This window comes from Heterodontus francisci, chromosome 24, assembly GCF_036365525.1.
Source record: "Heterodontus francisci isolate sHetFra1 chromosome 24, sHetFra1.hap1, whole genome shotgun sequence".
Classification (NCBI taxonomy): domain Eukaryota; kingdom Metazoa; phylum Chordata; class Chondrichthyes; order Heterodontiformes; family Heterodontidae; genus Heterodontus; species Heterodontus francisci.
The window spans coordinates 17,675,902-17,699,516 of NC_090394.1; the positions used below are offsets into that span (position 1 = coordinate 17,675,902).

General features: G+C 40.9%; 1 protein-coding gene across 1 annotated transcript in view; it reads right to left on the reverse strand.

The window, feature by feature from the left end:
- The window catches only part of rab40c (RAB40c, member RAS oncogene family), a 108,562-nt gene that overhangs the window by 35,511 nt on the left and 49,436 nt on the right, over positions 1-23,615 (reverse strand). Inside the window, exon 2 of the mRNA XM_068056792.1 lies at positions 2,356-2,416. Coding sequence (XP_067912893.1) covers positions 2,356-2,416 — 61 coding nt within the window. The remainder of the gene's footprint in view (positions 1-2,355; positions 2,417-23,615) is intronic.

Here is a 23,615-nt window from a genome sequence, read left to right on the forward strand (position 1 = left end):
CCCGACAACCAATTTTATCTGCAGCACCTGTGGAAGAATCTGTCACTCTAGAATTGGCCTTTATAACCACTCCAGGCGCTGCTCCACAAACCACTGACCACCTCTAGGCGCTAACTCATTGTCTCTCGAGACAAGGAGGCCAAAGAAGATACAAAGAAAATTGGTGTAAACATTTATATACCTTCTCAATATTATCTGTCGTGGGACAACAATCAGCAATCTCCTAGCTCATGGCAAAGGAGAAATTGATAATCCCATCAACTGTAAAAAACAGCAGAAGCTCATACAGCACTACTGATATTTAATTCCTTTGATGAAGCAGACAGAACTAGCTCATTGCTTGGGGGAAAAAAAATTTGATGTTGATCTCCATGGCATACAACATCCTGTGGTGTGTGGCAGTCCTGCTCAGTTTAAATAGGTTAGTTAAAACATTTCGGCCTGAAGGGTGGAGGAACTCATTTTAACTCAGATTATGTGGATTCCATCGCAGACAGACATGCAATGAAGAAACACAATTTACTTTCTTTGGACACCAATGTTCAACAATAGGCCCAGAATGTTAAAAAGGCACTCAACAGAAAGGTGGTGGTGGAGGGAAGAAACAAAAAAAGACAGCTCCCAAGTATAGACTTGGCCCTGTGCACCCAAAGTGGATTATAGCATTACATGGTAGACTACAAGGTAGAACTAAAAAACGTTTTCAGCACACAGGTGTCATATCTGTGTTGGTGCTTTGCTAAAGCAATGCAAAACTAATCCTTCTGCCTTGTACGCCCCACAGCCTTACATTTTCTCATCTACTTCAAATGATTACTGGTCCTCTACTAAACAGTGCAAGGGTTGCTGCCTTATCTACTCTCTAGAAAAGCATTTTGTGCACTTAATAATTTTCTGCATATAGAATTTTCTCCTAACCTCTATCCTCACTCTTGGCGAGCATTCTAACTTCCAAAACAGCGAAGATAGCATTATACAATTTATCCGATCAAGATCCTTCAAAATGTTAAAAAGCTCTAATAAATCATCCCTTAGCCTTCTCTGTTCCAATGGAAATATTCCATGCTGAAGTTTTCTAAACAACAATTAGTGAAAAGGGGAACAAGACAGAGAATGGGAACAAGATGACAGGGAGAGTGAAAGTGAGTGAGAGAGAGTGAGGGTGGGAGCAAAGGAAACAGAGACTAAATTAAAATGGGGTCTGCCATAGATACCTTCCTGGGTTCAGTCACAGTCACTTCTGTAAGTAGTCTGAGCATCTTACTATATGAAAGGTGACTTATACCATCCTATCTACTTGTATGATAGTATAACTCGAGTGCAATAATTGCATCCCGATGATCTGAACAGAGCATTTATCTTTTGTATGTGTATTTCTTCAATCCTTTCGAAGATGGACCAAGCAAACACTTGGAGACACAAAGGCACATATGAATTAAGCTGCTTAACTTCACAGCGCAATGAACATAAATCTCACTTGATTCAATCTAATTACATATTAATAACACCAGGCTTTCCCATAAGTGGGTCACCTTACTCGACTTAAACAAGATGACTTCTAACTGTACTCTAATAATTTCCAACCTTAGTTTCAGTGGGAGCCCCGCAATTTTCTCTTTAAAAACTTAACTACCTTGGAATATCCTGTTTCAAAAAACCTGAAAGCCTGCATCTGTGTCTGATCTCTTGCTGTTCTCAGACAAGGATCAAAGATTTTCAAACACAAATGGATGTCAAATGCATTCAAATTACCAGACATACTAACAAACTGCTTATTGTTTGCGTGATTGAGCTAGTGTGAGGGGGATAGAGAGCAATCCACATGCATCTGTGTGCACTTCCTGTGTCAATTTTTTTTCATTATAACTTCCTATTGCCACATTTATAATGGAAAGTGTCAATATAAATTTGGCATGCTAATGATTATGTCCTCCAGCCAGTTTTAACAGTAGCCCCACTGTTTTGCATCTTACAAGTTAGCTTGCAACTGTCTCTCAACCACTAAACGCTACACACTTTTGTTAGCAAACTCAGCCAACTTTAAAGTGGCACCATTGTGGAGGTCCATGGTTTAGTCTTTAAATGAAAGTACATTGCCAACTCGATCATATGATTCAGGACTAAAGAAAACATATGTCGTGGTTTTCTCTGTTCATTATATAATAGCTTACAGAAATCATAAGCAAGTTTTCCTTGAATGGTCCGGGGCAGTACATGAAAAGCCCAAGAGGTTTACTTTGTAAACAATCTCTGCATGTTACTGAATCCTTCCTAATCAATATTCTGAAAAAAGCGACATAAAGTACTGCAATAATCATAAAATGATAAATTATTTTATAAAATATATAATCTTACCAGAGCTCTAGCTTTACACGCCTGCCATCCAGCAGGATTGTAGTGGTCTTATAATCAATTCCTGCAAAAATATAAAAGAACGTTTTTGTACATTTGAACCATTTTGTTTACTCTTCATTATTTCACTACAGCATGTGAGATTTTCTCATCATTTTTAAATTACAAAAATAACAATTTGCTTCAAATTCTGGTAACATTTTCTATTTTGGTTTCAAGTTCAGTAATTAACTTAAACATAGGGATGTTATTAAATACCTTACACCAGCACAGCAATAGGTGTCTCAGAAGAGATTTGTGCCAGAAGTGAAAATGATTGAAGCAGATTGGAAGAGGAGGAGGATGATGGGGGTTAAGAAAGGTAAATTGTATTTATTATTTAGCCAATAATTATCCAAAAGTAGCGATCAATAGTACAGTGTAACTCTCATTAGACAACTGCAAGCAGTGATCTGCACACTGCTGTTGACCGTATTTCTGAAAGATTTCAAAGAAAGTATTCGCAATATCTACATACTTTCTGCTTAAAAGTCATCAAGAAAGCACAATGTTTGAAACAAGCGTTTAAAATAAAAAACACCCAAACTGCAAATGGCCATTAATGGAAAATCACAAATTTGCAAACTTTACAGCACAGGTGTCTGGCAAATGACCGCCTGTACATTTTAAATATTTTACTTACTCATTTTCCTTTTCCTCCTGGATCACAGTCAACTTTGGAGACCAAACATGAATTAGAAAAATTGGTCTCTGAACACCAATTTTAGACCAATCTGAAAGCACGGGTGTTAAAAGATTCACCTGCCTGCAACCAGTAGAATGTGTCACGCGGTTAAAGTATCAAACTATGAAATGCACCATGACACACTATGTTGATCAGCAGTCCTCAAGTGCCCTGATGAGACAATTCATTTGCAGTGCTCTATGGATTAATATAGCCATCATTTTGCAAGCTAAAGAAAAAATTTAGTGCAGCAGTTGACCAAACATTATAGCATGCAAGTACATCCATAAAATACAGTCCACGGAAGGGATATGGACATTCCGTCACACGAGTGAAACACTATGTCGTGCCCATCGGTGGTCACTGTACTACAAAACATGGAGATTTCATAGAACGGAAATAGGTAATTCGGCCCATCATGCCCATGCCAGACTAAGCCCACTTTCCAGCTCTTAGTCCGTAGACTTGTGGGTTATGGCACTTCAAGTACATCGCTGAACTTTTAAAAATGTCATGTGTTTCTGCCTCTACCACCCTTTCAGGCAGCGAGTTCTAGAACCCCATCACCCAATAGGTGAAAAGATTTCCCCTCAAATCTCCTTTAAAACCTCCAACCTCTTCCTCTAAATCTATGCACTCTGGTTATGGTCCCCTCAATCAAGGGGAATAGGTCCTTCCTATCCATTCTATCTAGACCCCTCAATTTGATACACATCAATTAGGTCTCCCCTCAGCTTCCTCTGGTCTAAAGAAAACAACCCTAGCCTATCCAATCTTTCTTTATAACTAGAATTCTCCAGTCTGAGCAACATTCTCAGGAATCTCCTTGGTATTCTCTCTAGTGCAATCACATCTTTCCTATAGTGCAGTGACCAGAACTGCGCACAGTCCTCCAGCTGTGGCCTAACTAGTGTTTTATACAGTTCCAGCACAACCTCCCAGCTCTTATATTCATAGCCTCAACTAATAAAGGCAGGTATACCTTACGACTTCTTGACCACCTTATCTACCTGTCCAGCCATCTTCAGGGATCTGTAGACATGCACTCCAAGGTCCCTCTGTTCCTCTACACACCTCCGTATCCTACCATTTATTGTGTATTCCCTTACCTTGTTAGCCTTTCCCAAATGCATTACCTCACACTTCAATTAAACACCTGTTGCCATTATTCCACCCTCCTGCCTAATCTGTTGATATCTTCCTGCAGTCTACAGCTTTCATGTGCATCAACTACATGGCTAATTTTTATATTGTCTGCAAACTTCATCATACCCCCAATATTCAAGTTCAAATCATTGATATACCACAGAAAGCAAGGGACCTGGTACAGAGTCCTGCAGAAGCCCACTGAAAGCAGCCATCCAGTCACAAAAAACACCCATCGACTATGGCCCTTTGCTTCTTGCCTCAGCCAATTTTGGATCCAACTTGCCGCTTTGCCTTGGATCCCAAGGGCTTTTACTTTTGTGACCAGTCTGCCATGTGGGACTTTATCAAAATCCTTGTTAAAATCCATATAGACTACTCAAATGCATACCTCATTCACCCCCCTTGCTACCTCCTCAAACAATTATGTTAATCAGATACGTCCTCCCCTTAACAAATCCATCCTCCGTGTTTTTCTAAATGAAGATTTATCCTGTCCATTAGAATTCTTTAGAATAATTTCCTCATCACTAATTACTCAGTCTATCCCTTTCTCCCTTTTTAAACAATGGTACAATATTAACAGTCCTCTGGCACCATACCTGTAGCCAGAGAGGATTTGGAAAATGATGGTCAGAGCCTCTACTATTTCTTCTCTTGCTTCCCTTAACAGTCTAGGATACATTTAGTCTGGGCCTGGAAGTTTTATTACCACTTTCCAAAGATGCTAAACTCCTTAATATTTTCTCACTATGTTAATTTCATGTAATATTTCACACTCCTCCCTGATTGTAATGTCCACATCAGCTCTCTATTTTGTGAAGACAGATGCAAAGCATTCATTAAGAACCATACCAACGTCCTCTGCCTCCACACACGGGTTACCCTAATGGTCCCCAATAGGCCCCACTCTTTTAGTTATCCTTTAGTTTAGAGGTACAGCACTGAAACAGGCCCTTCGGCCCACCGACTCTGCCTCTTGAGCTTTATACATTTATATAAAAATAAACGTTAACCTCAATTTTACTTGCCAATATTTTTTCATGCCCCTTCTTTGCTTGCATAATTTCCTTTTTAATTTCACTCTTACACTTTTTATATTCCTCTAGGTTTTCTGCAGTATTGAGCCCACACTATGTCATAAGCTTTCTTTTTTTCTTTATCCTCTCCTTTAAGCCCCTTGACATCCAGGGTCTCTGGATTTGCTAGTCCCATCTTTTTTCTTTAAGGGAACATACTTGCTCTGAATGCTCACAATCTATTCCTTGAATGCCTCTGATTTACCTTCAAGTAGCTGTTTCCAGTCCACTTTAGGTAAATAACATCTCAGCTTAGTAAATTTAGCTTTTCCCAATTGGGAACTTTAATTACTGGTCTATCTTTGTCCTTTTCCATAACTACTCTAAATCTAACTGAATTATGATCACTTCCATCAAAGTGCTCCCCACCAGATACCTGCTGTACCTGCCCAGCTTCACTCCCTAAAACTAAGTCCAGAACCGCCCCCTCTCTTGCTGGGCTTGCTACATACCGGCTGAAAATGTTCTCTTGAATGCATTTTAAGAATTCTGCTCCCTGTGCCTTCCACACTAAATCTATCGCAGTTAATATTAGGGTCGTTGAAACCCACCACTATTACTGCCCTATTTTTGATTTCTCGAAGATATGCCTGCATTTTTTTCTTTTCTGTCCGACTGTTTGGGGCCTTTGGTACACTCCCAGTAGGGTTAATGTTTTGTTTTGTCCTTCAATTCAAACCATATCGCCTCATGTGATGATCCTTCTACCACATCACTCCTCACAGCTATAATTGTTTCTTTAGTCAATACTGCCACACCCTCCTTTTTATCCCCGTCTAGCTCATCTGAAAATCCTGTAACCGGGAATGTTGAGATGCCATTCCTACTCTTCTTTCAAACATGCCTCAGTAATAGTTATATCATACTCCGTGTCAACCTGTACTCTCAGCTCATCTTCCTGATTCCCTAGACTTCTTGCATTGAAATATCTACCAAGGAAGGAATACCAGAAAGATTATTGCAAATTTTACATCGCTGAGCAGGAAGAAAACCCGAAGAAATACAAAACCACTCTAAACCCATTTTAAGTTAACAGAGGAACAACACATATCTTTAAAACCTGTTTTTTTTTAAAAAAGGAATGGAATTGACAAATTGAGCACTTGAAATGCCATAGCATACAAGGCTATGGGCCAAGTGCAGGAAAATGAGATTCAATTGGATGGGTGCTTGATGGTCAGCACAGACACTTTGGGCCGAAGGGCCTGTTTCTGTACTCTATGACTCTATGACAATGTACAGATACATTTTGTACAAAACCAAAAAAGGTAAAAACAAAAGCATTAAGAGCTAAAAAAGCTCTGAATTAAGATATTAGCCCTAGCCTTATTGTTCGTTTGCTTGACTTTTGTAGTGCATTTCGAATGAGAATTGTGTTAATTTCCAAATTTTGTATGCAGTAAATGAGCCATGATTCTCAAGCATGTGAATTTAAAAAATGGTCAGATCAGGGTTGTAACAGGAAATGGATGTTCATTCGAGATAAAGGGATTAAGTGGCCTTTTTTCCTTCCTTCATTTCATGCTATATCAAGACTGTGCATTGTGAACCCCTCCCCCTTCCAACATAATGCTGGCTTTAACCGTGAATATAAATCGTTCTCAATCACCATATCCCATAAATATAGAAAGCAAAAAGATCAATTTTCCCAAGTTCACAGAAATTACATCACTGTCGCACCATGAAAAGTTCCAATTTCATTTATCTGCTTATGTACATACAAACTCCGTCATTCAAAACGATCATGGCTGGTCAGATTGTAACCTCAACTCCACATTCCTGCCTACCCCCAATAACCTTTCATCCATTGCTTATCAAGAATCTATCTACCGCTGCCTTAAAAATATTTAAAGACTCTGCTTCCACTGCCTTTTGAGGGAGTTCTAAAGACTCACCACCCTCAGAGAAAAAATTTCTCATCTGTCTCAAATGGGTGACCCCTTTTTTTTTTTTTAAAAATAGTGATCCCTAGTTCTAGTTTCTCCCACAAGGGGAAACTTCCTTTCAACATCCATCCTGTCAAGACCCCTCAGTATCTTGTATGCTTCAATCAAGTCACCCCTTACTCCTCTAAATTCCAACGGATACAAGTCGAGCCTGTCCGACCTTTCCTCATAAGACAACCCGCCCATTCCAGGTATTAGTCTAGTAAACCTTCTCTGAACTGCTTCCAATGCATTTACGCCCTTCCTTAAATAAGGAGATCAATACTGTACACAGTACTCCAGATGTGGTCTCACCAGTGCCCTATATAACTAGAGCATAACTTTTGTATTCAATTCCTCTCGCAATAAACGATAACATTCTATTAGGAACATAGGAGCAGGAGTTGGCCATTCAGCCCATCAAGCCTGCCCTGCCATTCAATATGATCATGGCTGACGATCACACTTCAATGCCTTTTTCCAACATATCCTCCTATGTCATTTGCATTTAGAAATCTGTCAATCTCTGCTTTAAACATACTCAGTGACTGAGCTTTCACAGCCCTCCGGAGCAGAGAATTCCAAAGATTCACAACCCTCTGAGTAAAGAAATTTCTCATCTCTGTTTCAAGTGGCTTCCCCCTTATTTTGAAATTGTGTCCCCTGGTTCTAGACTCCGCAACTGGGGGCAACATCTTAGCTCTATTCCTTTAAGTTTTTTTTTTGAGGTTTCAATGAGATCACCTCTCATTCTTCGAAACTCTAGAGAATACAGGCCCAGGTTCCCCAATCTCTCTTCAGAGGACAGTCCCGCCAATCTGGAAACAAGTCTGGTGAACCTTCGTTGCACTCCATCTATGGCAATAATACCCTTCATAAGGTAAGGGGACCAAAACTGTACACAGTACTCCAATTGCTGTCTAAACAAGGTTCTATACAATTGAAGTAAGACTTCACTACTCCTGTACTCAAATCCTCTTGCGATAAAGGCTAACATACCATTAACCTTCCTAATTGCTTGCTGTACCTGCATGTTAGCTTTCAGTGACTTACTGACAAGGACACCCAGGTCCCTTTGTATATCTGCACTTTCTAAACTCTTACCATTTAAGAAATACTCTGCACATTTATTCCTCCTACCAAAGTGGATAACCTCACATTTTTCCACATTATATCCCATCTTCCACGTTCCTGACCACTGTCTGTCCAAATCCCCTTGAAGCCGCTTTGCATCTTCCTCACAACACACATTCCCACCTCTTTTTGTGTCATCCGCAAACTTGGAAATACATTTGGTCCCCACATCCAAATCATTGATATATATTGTGAACAGTTGGGGCTTAAGCACCGATTCCTGCGGTCCCCCACCAGTCACTGCCAACGTGAGAATGATCCATTTATTCCTAGTCCCTGCTTTCTGCCTGTTCACTAATCCTTAATCCATGCCAGTATATTACCTTCTATCCCATGTGCTTTAATTTTGCTAACCAATCTCCAGTGGAGGACTTTATCAAAAGCCTTCTGAAAATCCAAGTATACCACGTCCACCGACTCCCCTTTATCAATTCTGTTAGTAACATCCTCAAAAAACTCCACCAGGTTCGTCAAACATGATTTCCCATTCATAAATCCATGTTGACTATGCCCTATCAGATTATTATCCAAGTGTCCATTTATCACACGCTTTAGAATAGATTCTAGCATTTTCCCAACAACTGATGTTAGGCTAACAGGTCTGTAATTCCCCATTTTCTCTCTCCCTCCCTTCTTAAATAGTGAATTGACATTTGCGACCTTCCAATCTGCAGGAACCATTCCAGAATCTACAGAATTTTAGAAGATGATCACCGATGCATCCACGATCTCCATAGCTAACTCTTTCAAGTCTTAGATGTAGAATATCTGGTCCCAGGGACTTATCAACCTATAGCCCCATTAATTTCTCTAATACGACCTTCTTACTAATACTAATTTCCTTCAATTCCTCAATCTCCCTATTTCCTTGGATCTCTTATTCTGGGAGATTTCTTGTATCTTCCTTAGTGAAGACAGACACAAAGTAATCATTTAGCTTCTGCCATTTCTCTATTCTCCATTATAAATTCTCCTGACTGCCTGTAATGGACCCACATTTGTCTTAGCCAAACGTTTCCTTTTCACATACTTGTAGAAGCTTTTACAGTCCTTTTTTTTGTTATTTCTTGCTAGCTTAAATTCATATTCTATTCTCCCTTCATCAGTTTCTTGGTTCCCCTTTTCTGTATTCTAAAATCCTCCCAATCCTCAGGTTTACTACTATTTCTGGCAACTTTATAGGCTTTTTCTTTTAACCTAATACAATCCTTAACTTTCTTTGTTATCCACAGTTGACTGCCTTTACTTTTGGGGTTTTTGTACCTTGAAGGAATGTAGTTACTGTAAACTATGTAATACTTCTTTAAAGACTATCCATTGACTATGTACTGCCATACCTTTTAATGTATTTTCCCAATCCACCTCAGCCAATTTGCCCCTTATACATTCATAATTTCCTTGGTTCAAAATTTAACATCCTGGCTTCAGATTGAACGACCTCACTTTCAAACATAATGTAAAATTCTATCATATTCTGGTCACTCATCCCTAAAAAGGCTCTTTTATAAACGAGATTAATTAGCTCTTTCTCATTGCATAACACTAGATCTAAAATAGCCTGTTCTCTAGTTGGTTCCTCAACATACTGCTGATGCAAGATGGATACAGAACTGGCTCGGTCATAGAAGACAGAAGGTATCAGTGGATGGGTGTTTTTCCGAATGGAGGGATGTGACTAGTGGTGTTCCGTAGGGATCAGTGCTGGGACCTTTGCTCTTTGTAGTATATATAAATGATTTGGAGGAAAATGTAGCTGGTCTGATTAGTAAGTTTGTGGACGACACAAAGGTTGGTGGAGTTGCGGATCATGATGAGGATTGTCAGAGGATACAGCAGGATATAGATCGGTTGGAGACTTGGGCGGAGAAATGGCAAATGGAGTTTAATCCGGACAAATGTGAGGTATTGCATTTTGGAAGGTCTAATGCAGGTGGGAGGTATACAGTAAATGGCAGAACCCTTAGGAGTATTGACAGGCAGAGAGATCTGGGCGTACCAGGTCCACAGCTCACTGAAAGTGGCAACGCAGGTGGATAAGGTAGTCAAGAAGGCATACGGCATGCTTGCCTTCATCAGTCGGGGCATAGAGTATAAAAATTGGCAAGTCATGTTGCAGCTGTACAGAACCTTAGTTAGGCCACACTTAGAATATTGTGTGCAATTCTGGTCGCCACACTACCAGAAGGACGTGGAGGCTTTGGAGAGGGTACAGAGGAGGTTTACCAGGATGTTGCCTGGTCTGGAGGGCATTAGCTATGAAGAGAGGTTGGAAAAACTTGGATTGTTTTCACTGGAATGACAGAGGTGGAGGGGCGACATGATAGAGGTTTACAAAGTTATGAGCGGCATGGACAGAGTGGATAGTCAGAAGCTTTTTCCCAAGGTGGAAGAGTCAGTTACTAGGGGACATAGGTTTAAGGTGCAAGGGGCAAAGTTTAGAGGGGATGTGCGAGGCAAGTTTTTTTTTTTTTTTTACACAGAGGGTGGTGAGTGCCTGGAACTTGCTGCCACGGGAGGTGGTGGAAGCAGATACGATAGCAACGTTTAACAGACATCTTGACAAATGCATGAATTGGAAGGGGATAGAGGGATATGGGGCCCCGGAAGTGCAGGTGGTGTTAGTTTAGGCAGGCATCAAGATCGGCGCAGGCTTGGAGGGCTGAATGGCCTGTTCCTGTGCTGTACTGTTCTTTGTTCTGGAAAACCATCCCTAACACACTCCATAAACTCATCCTCCACAGCATGAGTGCTCATTAGGTTTACGCAGTCTATATACAGATTGAAGTCACCCATGATTAGCATCCTAATTACTTGCTGTACCTGCATACTAACCTTTTGCGATTCATGCACTAGGACACCCAGATCCCTCTGCATCTCAGAACTCTGCAATCTCTCACCATTTAGATATTATGCTTCGTTTATTCCTTCTGCCAAAGTGGACAATTTCACATTTTCCCACATTATACTCCATTTGTCAGGTCTTTGCCCACTCACTTAACCTATCTATATCCCTTTGTAGCCTCATGTTCTCTTCATAACTTACTTTCCTACCTATCTTTGTGTCATCAGCAAATTTAGCAACCATACCTTCCGTCCCATCATCAAGGTCATTTGTGTAAATTGTAAAAAAGTTGAGGCTCCAGCACTGTCCCGGCACACCACTCATTACATCTTGCCAACCAGAAAATGACCCATTTATGCCTACTCTGTTTCCTGTTAGCTAGTCAGTCTATCCATGCCAATATGTTACCCCCTACATCATGAGCTTTTATTTGCTGCAATAACCTTTGATGTGGTACCTTATCAAATGACTTCTGGAAATCTAAGTTCAGTAAATCCACCAGTTCCCCTTTATCCACAGCACATTACATCTTCAAAAGAACTCCAATAAAATCGGTTAAACATGATTTCCCTTTCACAAACTATGTTGACTTTGCCTGATTACCTTGAACTTTTCTAAGTGCCCTGCTATAACATCTTTAATAATAGCTTCTAACATTTTCCCTAAGACAGATGTTAAGCTAACTAACTGGCCTGTAGTTTCCTGCATTCTGTCGCCCTCCCTTTTTGAATTAAGGAGGTACATTCGCTATTTTCCAATCTAACAGAACCTTCCCCAAATCTAGGAAATTCTCTGCCTTAGAAGGTGGTGGAGGCGGAGGTAGATGGGAGTGTGGAATTCAAGACAGATACAGATCAGCCATGATCTTATTAAATGGTGGAGCAGACTCAATGGGCTGAATGGCCTACTTCTGCTAATTCGTATGGTCAAATAATATATATTTCAGATTAAACTACATCAACTATTAGGAGGAAGAAGTATACGCAAAGAAGTTCAAACTGCAGATAAAAGGGCAATACAGAACTTAACTATCATTTTACCTGCTTTCTGAAACCAAATCACGACATTTCAGGACTCTCATCATTCGCATTGAGGAGTCATTTTATGCTAGTACACACCTTGGCACTCACATCAAGAAATAATCTTGATCTAGTTGAACCAGCTGAAGATATAACTGGCCCAGGCAGCTTCTCAAAGCAAATAAATTTTTCTCACTAAGCAAGGTTCTTTGAAAAATCTCCAAATCCTCTTTCAACAGGCAAGAAAACAATTTTCTGACAAACAGCAGCAAGTTAAATGCGCACAGTTACTTGTGTGAAAGAAAAATTCAGTAATTTGTGGCAAGGAAGAAATACAGCGTGTGCTGCAAATTGCTGGATGATTTGCAGCCCTCCAGTTAGCCTTGCAAAAACTGGAGCTTGTTATCAACTTTCCTATGAGTGTCAAGAAAGTGCAGCATTTACACTGCAAAATCAAATTAAACTTGCTGCAAGAAATTAGGACCATTGGATTAGGACTGTGTTAAGGACCCTGATAATGGGGTGATTTAGGTTTCCAGTGGTCTTCCAATCAGTCAGCAACTAAATGATGATTGCTCTGCACATGCCACATAAAGCACACAACCAGGTTACAAGTTAAACTGATTTGCTGCAGGAGTTAAGCTGATGCTAAATTCATTTCAGCATGCATAATTTAGATAGTCCCCTTCCTCCTCAGTTTGTGGGTCCACTAATTTGTAAGTAACCAACAATCACAATGCTAACTCACAAGGAATACACGCTTTGAACGGCTACAATATCTAGCTTTTACATACAGACAGCAGCTTCCTACGGTTCCTGAATTTCATTAATTAGCAATCTGAATCCTGGGCAGGAGGCAGTCTTATTCACATGTTTGCGTGTCAAGTTCTATAAGCCAAAACAAAAACTTACAACAAATTTTCCTGCATGTAATTTCATGCTAAACATTGTTTGTTTAAACAATGTCCAAGCTGCCGCTTCATTAACCATTCAAATCATTTCAATAGTTAAGGAGACAGACTATTGGTCCTGTCATTTACCAAGGTCCCAGATGCCCTGTTAACCTCGCACTTCCAATAATTTGTGACGCAAAATTAATTGGAGCTAAAAGTCAAGGGAAAAAAATTCAACTCTAATCACCCCCAAGAAACTGCCTTACTCCAGCAAATTCTGGGCTTTTAAAAAAAAACTGCATCTCCATTCAGAGTGCACAGTATTTGGAGCAAACATTTAAGATTCAAAAAGAAATGCAACCATCCAGCCATCTAACTGGCTATCAATTGAGCTGACCTAAAAATAGAAACTCAGCAGGTCAGGCAGCATCAGTGGAGAGGAAGGTAGGCTTAACGTTTTAGGCCAATGATCTTTCAGTAGAATCAAGAGATGTTACTAATGAACAATTTATAACAAGGAACAGACCAAAGAAATAGGGGTCGAGGAGTAAAAATTAATGGTCTATGATTAGGTAGAGGACAAGAGTGATTAAAATGACAGATGTCATAATGGTATGACAAAAGGTGGCAATAATGAGCAAAATTAAAGAAAAGATGTATCCAAGACCGTTTGTGAAAATAGTTACAGCTGAGGGACAGGGAAGGATAGAAAATCTGGCAAACCAGAGATGGCTCCAGTGGCCTGGGAGTGTGGTGGAAGAACAGGTGCTACCAGGAGTGCCAGCTGTCTTTCCAGCTTCACCACCCCATATCGGGAGGTGGGAGGTGCAGGCTGAAGGAGCAAGGCATTTGAAAGACAGAGAAAGAGATCAGTAAGGACAGAGGCAAAGTGGAGCTTGTGGAGGAGGGTACACAAGTGTCCAGGGTAGAGGATCCTGGCCAAGTCAGGTCTAGAGGTTACAGAGGCACGATTGAGTGTACTGGCAGCGGACAGAGATATGGATGGAGATGGGAGATAATTTGGAAGTGAGAAAGGCAGATTTATTAATGGACCATATCTGGGGTTAGAAGCTCAAAGTTAAACAGGACACAGAAGTTGTGCACCACTTGTTGAGCTTGAGGTGGTAACTAGGATTGGTGCTATGACAGAGTTTGGAGAAAACCAAAAAAGGATAGCTTCAGTCTCATCAATATTAGTTGGAAGAAGTTCTGGTTCATAACAACTGAATGTCAGACAACATATCAAAGGATATTAAGGGTGTGGAAGTAAATCTAGGTATTGTCAGCATATATATGAAAGCTGGCCACTTGCTTATGGGTAATATGATAAAATTGCAACATGTGTGAGGAATGGGAGGAGGCCAGCTACTACAAGACAAGAGTTGTCTGTATTGGGACAGATAGGCCGGGAACCATGTTAATGACAGCACCAAAGACAAGGCAAAAGAGGAGGATGAAGAACCCTGTCAAAAACCAGAGATGTTAAGACAGACAAAATGACACTGACTTCGACCTGATCCATCTTAATGCTACGAAAGGGACGGAAATCAGACTGAAGGAATTTTAACAAGAGGTTGACAGAGTTGGGTGGCAACAAGAAATTTCAGAACCCAGAAAAGCTGAGAGAGATGGATATGGGATGGAGATATCAAGGATAGAAATTGTGTGCAGCAGAAAGATTGGGGCAAGGGGAATGAAACAGTACTCAAGGAGAGGGAGCAGCTGACTATGTCAGTGAACAGTGACTAAGGACTGGTAACCGAGTGGTCAAAGGAGATTAAGGAATTAGGATGGCGGTCTCATGAAGGAAAAAGGAGTCTGGTTAGGGTTGTGGGGACAGGGGCAGGGGAAAAAAAAAAAGAGGAAAAAGCATATTGTGTTGTTAGGATGAAGTAGCCAGAGGGAGTTAGACCAAAAGGTAAATAAATTCATACCTTCAATTCGGAGACAAAAGAAATCCACAAGCTCCTCACAAGTGGCATCAGATGCAAGGATATAGGGAACAGGGGAAGGAGTCACAAGGAGACAGACAGTTTTCTAAGTAATAAAAATAAATCTTGGATTTCTCTTACCCTCTAGGTTAGAGCTAATGTAGCAAAATGATTATGCGCAGTCAAACCAGTGGTTTTCAGATTTGAGGATGCCCAGATAGCACCTTTAAAGGTAGTACAATGTCCCAAGGCACTTTACAGGGGGGTTGAAGAACAAAATTTGACACCTAGCCACATAAAAGGAGATACTAGCACAGATGAACAAAAGCTCGGTCAAAGAGGTAGGTTTTAATGAGCATCTTAAAGGACGAAAGAAAGGTAGAGACAGAGATTTAGCGGGAGAATTCGAGAGACGAGGCCCTTGGCAGCTGAATGCACAGCACAGGGATGTGCAAGAGGTCAGAAATGGAACAACAGATAGCTCCACCACAAACCCCCTCCCCCCCACGCAACAAAATATTTGTTAAACACAATGTCTGCACCCTGTAACTTCACAAATCTTAGCAAAAAAGAGCAAAAAAGAGAAAGAGACATATATTGGGTTCTTAATTACAATACTAAAATTAAACAGTTAAAACACATGGTCCAGGAGCTCCAGGTTGAAATGCACAAGTATATTCTAATGTTTAAATTCACTAACCAAACAATTAAACTCTGAATGGATTTAATTAATACTTTGAGGCTTTAAGGATACACAGATCCACTTTAGCAGAATTATGCATCCCACATGGTATAAACACTCCTGGATGTTTTACCAGGACAATTTGCTGTGAGCAACATCCTGCCTTTGGATCCTGCAGAGTAACCTGTACGTCAAGCGTACTCCCAGATGGTGCGCTGGCGACATTTCTTTGTCAGGGGCACTGCCTTCAAGATAACACGCAGCTCCCGGCGGGGAACGTTAGCGGCATATCTCTTGAGGGAGATGCCCGTCTTTTACCAGGATCTATTCAGTCTAGAACATGGTCGCCTTCAGCCAGGGCGCTCCCCCGCCAGCAGAGGGGGCCCTGGCTGTCCGGGTGGCCGACTCTGTGGATGGACTGACGGGTGGAAGAGTAGACGAAGCCCCGGGACACCCTTCACTGCGGGTGACGAGACTGAGACTGCTCATCGGACCCAGGCCCGAAACCCTCCTCGGGAGCTGGTCGCACACAACCTGAGCTGCCTCTCGGAAATGCCCTCTATGCCATTCGACACCGCACAGAGGGTTGTCCTGTATGGGGTGCTCTTGCACACTCTCCACTTCCTCACCCTCGTCTGCTGCCCCCTCACACCGTGGCAGTCTGTGTTGCCATCTGGCAGCAAGGGGAAGCCCCAGTGGAGGTCTCAACGCAGGAGTCCTCCCCCTTTACATCGGGGACCTGGGGTGGAGAGTGCTGCACAGGGCAGTCCCATGCAATAGACTTTTAAGTAGGTTCATGGACTCACAGGCTGCCTGTAATTTTCTGGGGCCTGGACAAGTCAGTGTTCCATGTATACCTGCAGTGTGCGAGGTTGCAGCCCCTCTGAGTATTTAGAGGGGCTGCTCCTCAGCCCCACACTCCTGATCGCTGGACACGCGGTGCGATGGGGAGTGGGCCAGGAGGAGGATCTCCTCCGCAGTCTACTCCTGAGTCTGGCCAAGGTGGCAAATCACAGGTCCAAGCAGTGGGCCATCAGGGGGGGGGGGGGGGGGGTGTCTGTCCGCCCTGATTGCCTGCCCCTCTTCCAAGGTTATGTTCGCGCCCAGGTGCCCCTGGCAAAGGAGCATGCAGTATCCACCAGTTCGCTTGAGGCTGTGACCAGTGAGCACCACAGGGGCTGGAGTGCATCATAGATACAGATAGTGGCATACTGATTTGAGTTTCTTTTTATTTGATTTTAATCAAGTTATTTTTATAAAATGTATATACAGGGGGCCTGGGGCATAAAGGCCACCTTCAAAAACAAAAATGGAATATATGATTTGTATAAAAATATAATGTAGAAAATCTTGATATATGGAACAGGATAGACTCATGTATATCACTCAGGCATAATGAAATTTCCAAACTGATGTGATAAATGTGCCAAGAATTGCAGTATGCTTTACATTCTTTGAGAAGTTTGTCTAGTTTTACTTCATTAAGATTCAATTATACTGTCTTTAGCTACATGCACGTCCATGTCATCACAACATTTTACTATAATGTAAGCTACAGGACTCTAATGGAAGTCATGTTTTTGCCCTGGTTCAAATAGAGAAGAATTTTTGAAATTTATGTTTATTCAATTATGCGAGAGCCAGAGTTATGAAAACCAACTTCGTGTGATGGAACTTCAACTTGTGCCAGCTGGCAGGTTCTTTGTCCTTTAAATCAGCCACAATGCAGAAGGTTGATTCTAGTTACTAATCATATTATTGATCTTTGGGCAGACACTGGATATTTTATGTCTATTCCACCTTGTGTCAGACGCAGGAATGGTTTCAATTGCTAGCAATTCAGTTGAATACATTAGTCTTTAAATGGCTAAACCATCAAGGGAGCTTTGTTCTAAAACGAGTTCAGATTGTACATATGAAAAGGCCAGCAGGTAACAGCAGCAAAGACTTTGACAGAGCTTGACTTTACATCAAAGAAAGGTCACTCAGTATAACTTACCATTCATTTGCCAGTTTCAGTTTGCACCATGTGAGATAGCTAAGTGGAGTTACTTGTAGTTATCTCCTATGTAACATCCAGAGACTCAATCAAAAGCTACTTAGAAAAACTAATGGGCTTTAGCTTATTTGAAAGCAATTTACGAATTGTGCAAATCAAATACTGAAGCCAAAAACACTTGGCACAGACACTAAACTTGTATTGTAAATGCACTTGGTGTTGAGAACCAATCCCAAAGAACAAACAACTGATAAATTTATAAAAAATATATTTGTGAACTTTCCATTGCTGTTATATAAATATACACAACTTCAAACTTACTTATAAAAATTGTATTAATTTGCTAGTTGTTAAGATGAGCCTGCAGCTATCCTTTAGACCCATTTCCATTATGCATGCTAAGGTCAATAAAGGCACTGCATTCATAAACCAAAAAGCTCTCTGGGGAAGTTCCTCTCTTCACAAACATGGCAATCTGTTTTAGTAGAGCTACTAATGGTACCATACCCTGAGAAAAAGCAAGGTCTATACAATAAAGTGACACTCTGAACAGCCCAACTCCCTGGAGTGCACTGCTCTTTGTATAGTTTTGCCCACCTTATTAAAAGGCCTCTATAGCTCACAGTATGTCCATAGTTAATTCAGTAGTATAGAACTGCAGACAAATTCTCTCCCTATGACTGGAGTGATTGATCTGAAAGCTGTCGCTAATTATAAGAGTAAAATTGATTTGCAATATAAAGAATCGGGATTTTACAATTTCCACAATACTTCTGTACCTCATCTGGTATCATGTACCCAATCTAAAATGTTAAAAATGCACAATGAGATCATTGGCAATTAAAATTCTCCTGTTAAGCATTTTGTAAGACGTCTGTATTTTGCTGTACATTTATAAAACCGGGTGATTATTGAAGCATTGCTTAACCATTCACCATGTCCAAGCCAGAAGTGGAATTTATCCTGTGGCCTGGTTCGTGTAACAAATGCTCTATTTAACTGGCATCTTCCACACTGCAAAATTTGTTTGAACACAGCTTATACCAGTTGGGAGGGAGAGTGAGAGTGAGAGTGAGAGTGAGAGTGAGAGTGAGAGTGAGAGTGAGAGTGAGAGTGAGAGTGAGAGTGAGAGTGAGAGTGAGAGTGAGAGTGAGAGTGAGAGTGAGAGTGAGAGTGAGAGTGAGAGTGAGAGTGAGAGTGAGAGTGAGAGTGAGAGTGAGAGTGAGAGTGAGAGTGAGAGTGAGAGTGAGAGTGAGAGTGAGAGTGAGAGTGAGAGTGAGAGTGAGAGTGAGAGAGAGAGAGAGAGAGAGAGAGAGAGAGAGAGAGTGAGAGTGAGAGTGAGAGTGAGAGAGAGAGAGAGAGAGAGAGAGAGAGAGAGAGAGAGAGAGCGCGAGAGCGCGAGAGAGTTAAAAACCATAAAGGCACAGACTATTTGAAAGGAAACTGAATTTTCTGTTACTGACTGTACTAATTCATAGTAAAATTTAAAACAAAAAAAAACTTTAAACCTACAGATCAGGTAATTGCATGGAGATCAAGGAAAACAATTTAGAACTTCAGGGATTCAGTGATTTGATTATGAACAGTTAACTTCATCCTTTTTCCCTTTCAAAGTGCATAATTAAAAACTCTGTACTTTCTCCATTGCTACATTTCAGAAACATGCAGAGAACAATTTTGAATTATTAATGCTTTAAATTATTCAATACCACAGGGAGAATGCAATTTAGAACAAAAGCAATGCATCAAAGACTTGCAATGCCATCTATGGTAAGCAATTTAAAAGCTGATTTATACTCCAATTCTTCTGGGTCAATACAGCACAATTTTAAATTTATACATTAAATATATAATTAGCAGCTATACAAGTACAATACTTTCTTGAGGCATTAAAACACAGGATTCAATTAAACTTTCTCTCCTAAAGCCTCCTGTATGAAAAGTTCTGCATTTCTGACAGAGTGGGTGATTAATATTTATCTGTCCATCAATACAATCCTTTGTTTAGCTTAAGGGGGTAGTTCAAGTATAACTTCCATACAAGACCCTGATCAATTTTCTCTTACTTCCATTGAGCCAGGCACTTCGGAGAAAAACTGTTTGCCATTTGCAAGAAAACCCACAGAAGCATCATCATAGTCAAGGACCTCAAACATAAAGCTCTCAACACGTGATATGGTGCAACTACAGTGCATCATCCCCAGCACCCCCACCTCTCACCCCACTAAACAAAAAAAAAAATTTGTTTGGCAACGAGCTAGATCTTTTCATATTTTCCTCAAATATACAAACTGGATAACCACCGACTACCAGAAAGGTTGGAATCCTTTGTAATACTATGCCAATCGACAGGTTAAAAAATTTAAAGAACTACTAACGCTTGAGGCAAGCAGAAACAGATGCAATATGCAGGACTTTTAAAGTTGGAAATAAAGCTCCTTAAAGTAAATTTCAGAATATAGATTTTCTGTTCTGTAGCATTATTCTTCAAAATATCTCCTATGATTTATGCTATAATATTGGAAACTTGGGAAATTTTTTATCTGGAAAAATATGCTGAAAAACTACTTGATCTTTATCAAGCTCCGGTTTCCTCCCACGTGCCAAAGACTTGCGGGCTGATACGTAAACTGGCCATTGTAAAAATTGCCCGTAGTGTAGGTAGTAGGAGAATTGAGGGTAGGTGGGGATGAGAGAGGGAAAATGGGACTAATGCAGGATTGGTATAAATGGGTGGTTGATGGTTGGCGCGGACTCGTTGGGCTGAAGGGCCTGTTTCAGTGCTGTATCTCTCTATGACTATGACTCTAAAACCCAAACCAAAATACTGCATTAATCTAACAGCATGCTGATGCCAGCTTCACCAAAAATATATTCCCTAGTTTGCATATGGGTCCATAAACCAAGGTTTATCCACATGCACAAATCTAATATTTTTCTCACCATTTATCACATCTTGTACTATTGACCAATCAGGAAAGGAGAAGGAATTTGGCTAGTCAATTATACATACCTGTAACTACATGTCTCCGCTTTAAAGGCGTCTGCAAACGCGACATGAAATCCTGTGACATTGATCACAAGTCGTGGGAGTCAGTTGCCAGCGTTCGCCAGAGCTGGCGGACAGCCATAAAGGCGGGCCTAAAGTGCGGCGAGTCGAAGAGACTTAGCAGTTGGCAGGAAAAAAAGACAGAGGTGCAAGGGAAGAGCCAACTGTGTAACAGCCCCGACAATCAAACTTTTCTGCAGCACCTGTGGAAGAGCCGGTCACTCTAGAATTGGCCTTTATTACCACTCCAGGCGCTGCTCCACACATCACTGGCCACCTCCAGGCGCTTACCCATTGTCTCTCGAGATAAGGAGGCCAAAGAGAACTACATCAGCAGGGAACTATCCTGATGATGGGATTTAACATTTTTAGCACAGAAATCAGGAATGAAACCACAGCATAAGTTAGTCAAACAACAAGGTCGGGGATGGGGGGTGAACCAAAGGGAAGTTTTAAAACAGAAATACTACATTATATTGCCATTAAAATACAGAAATTATGGCAGGCTATGTTAGTAGTTTTAACATGCAAGCATCATCTTTTCCACACAATTAATAGTTTATTTGCCCTTAATTCTGTGTCTTAGAGGGAGAACTACTTTAGATTTACTGTAATTAAATTTCTTCCTTAAGACTGAAACCTTTATGAAAAGACTATTTTGAAAGAAACCACCAAGATCCTGAGTTCCCAAAATGTCCTTCCTACATGACCAGCTTGCCACATTCATGTGCAGTACTGATAAAAGTTGTATCCAAGCAGGTCCTTGGCCGAGTCATATCATAGGGCAAGCAGCTGTGAATGGAGCACGATCAGGTTATACTGAGCTCATCATATATGGACATTTAGAGGAGTCATTTCTAGTCAAGCAAGAAATACAGAAGCCAGCAAAATGTGACTGGAATTTGTTTTTCTTTATTTGTTCTTTCTGTTCATGAGATGTGGGCATTGCTGGCAAGGCCAGCATTTACTACCCACCTCTAACCACCCTCGAGAAGGTCATGGTGTGCTGCTTGTGCATCTGAATATTAAAACCATAACAAAATAAATATTAAGCAGACCAAGAAACTGAGAGCACAATCTGGGGATTGTATCTTTTGGAGGATGGGGAGAAATAAGCGAGGCAGACTATTTGTAACTTCCACGAGGTCAGCTTGGAGTAACTTGGGTTAGAAAAAAATGCTTACCGGCAGATCCGACATTTTATCCTGTACCAGAGAAATTCCTCATATGCTACCCCATTTCTGCCACCTCCGATGCAATACCGCTGAACATATCATCCCCTTCCCTCCCCTTTTCAGCATTCCAAATGGCCCGTTCCCTCTGTGGCACCATGGTCCCCAGTCCACACTTCCACCTGCTCCTCTTCACCTGACACCTTTCTATCCAAGCTCAGGAGATGCTACACCTGCCCAGTCACCTCCTCCTTTCCCAATAACCAGGGTTTTTAAACATTTTTTCTGGGTGAAATGATGATTTACTTATACTTCTAACTTAAGATACTATATTTGCTGCTCCTGATGTGGTTTTCTCTACAATGGGGTGACCAAACGAGATTGGTTGACTAGAGGTGTTCAGCTAAGCATGGAGTCTGATTGTTTGCCAATTTAATTCTCCATCCTACTCCGATCGCTTTGTCCTTTGCCTCCTACACGGAACCAATTAAGCTCAACGCAAGTTCGGAGAACAGTACCTCATCTTTCTATTAGGCACTTCACAGCCTTATCAAGCTTATTAACTTTAGACCTTAACCATCACTCCTATTTTCTCAGACGGCAGTTTCTGGTAATGAAGAATGGCTGCACTAGAAATGGAGTACGAGTGGGCTGATACTTGGAGTGGTCTACCCATTTTTCTCTGCCACATTCTAGACCACAGGTGCCTTTTCCTCTTTGCCAGATTTCCCATGCTTCCCTTTCTGATGTTCTGCTGTAACCACACACACCTCCTCGGTTTCTCTTTTCTCCTTATTACCCCTTTTTGCATTGCACCATGATCCCTTTTGTCATTTAATAGCTCCTGCCCTCCACCTGATCACAGAGTTCCCCTTTGTTCTTTCCTCCCCCTTTTCTCTGACACTGTACTTGCTTTTAATCTCCAACATCTTCCAGATTTGATGAAAGATCACCCTAAAAGCAGTAGCTCTCTGTCCACACAGATACTGCTTAACCTGCTGAGTGCTTTCAGCAGGCAAGGTTACGATGTCAGTATTAGAGGATTACAAGTCTATACCAGTATAAACTGGCAAAATTCAGCATGACTTGCATTGACAGGTACCAATAGATCAGCATGTTCCACACAGTACTTAAGGGTAAATATCATGGAGTCTGCTTCTACTGTAGGAAGATTATTCCATCCACTGTAAGGCAGCTAAAATACATACAGAATTCTCCAAGATTAATGTCACTGCAGTTTTTTGTTCTCCGCAGGCTGAAGGTCAAAAACAGCTTGCTTACCTTGTACACAAATCATAACACAGTTACTCATAGGGTGTGTGACATATTTGATACATCAGCTGTGTTCTGTCAAAAAATACTTATTACACTGGCCTTCACAACGGTCACCTGTCCTTTCATTACCATCATGTTCATTTATCAAGTGTCAACTACAGGCAGCATAGGTCAAAACTCAATATATTCTCAACCAGTGACAAGATCATTTTGGCTTCACATATATGTAAAGACAATTTTCTGTATGATAGACAATGTCTGAACACTCTGTGCAGTAAAACAGTAACATGATCTTGAAAATTTTGTACAACTTTAAAATGTACATCTGATAATTCCCTATTCTGCCCTTCATTGGGCTGGTTTATCTCAAATTGCCATAAAATAGTGAAGCAT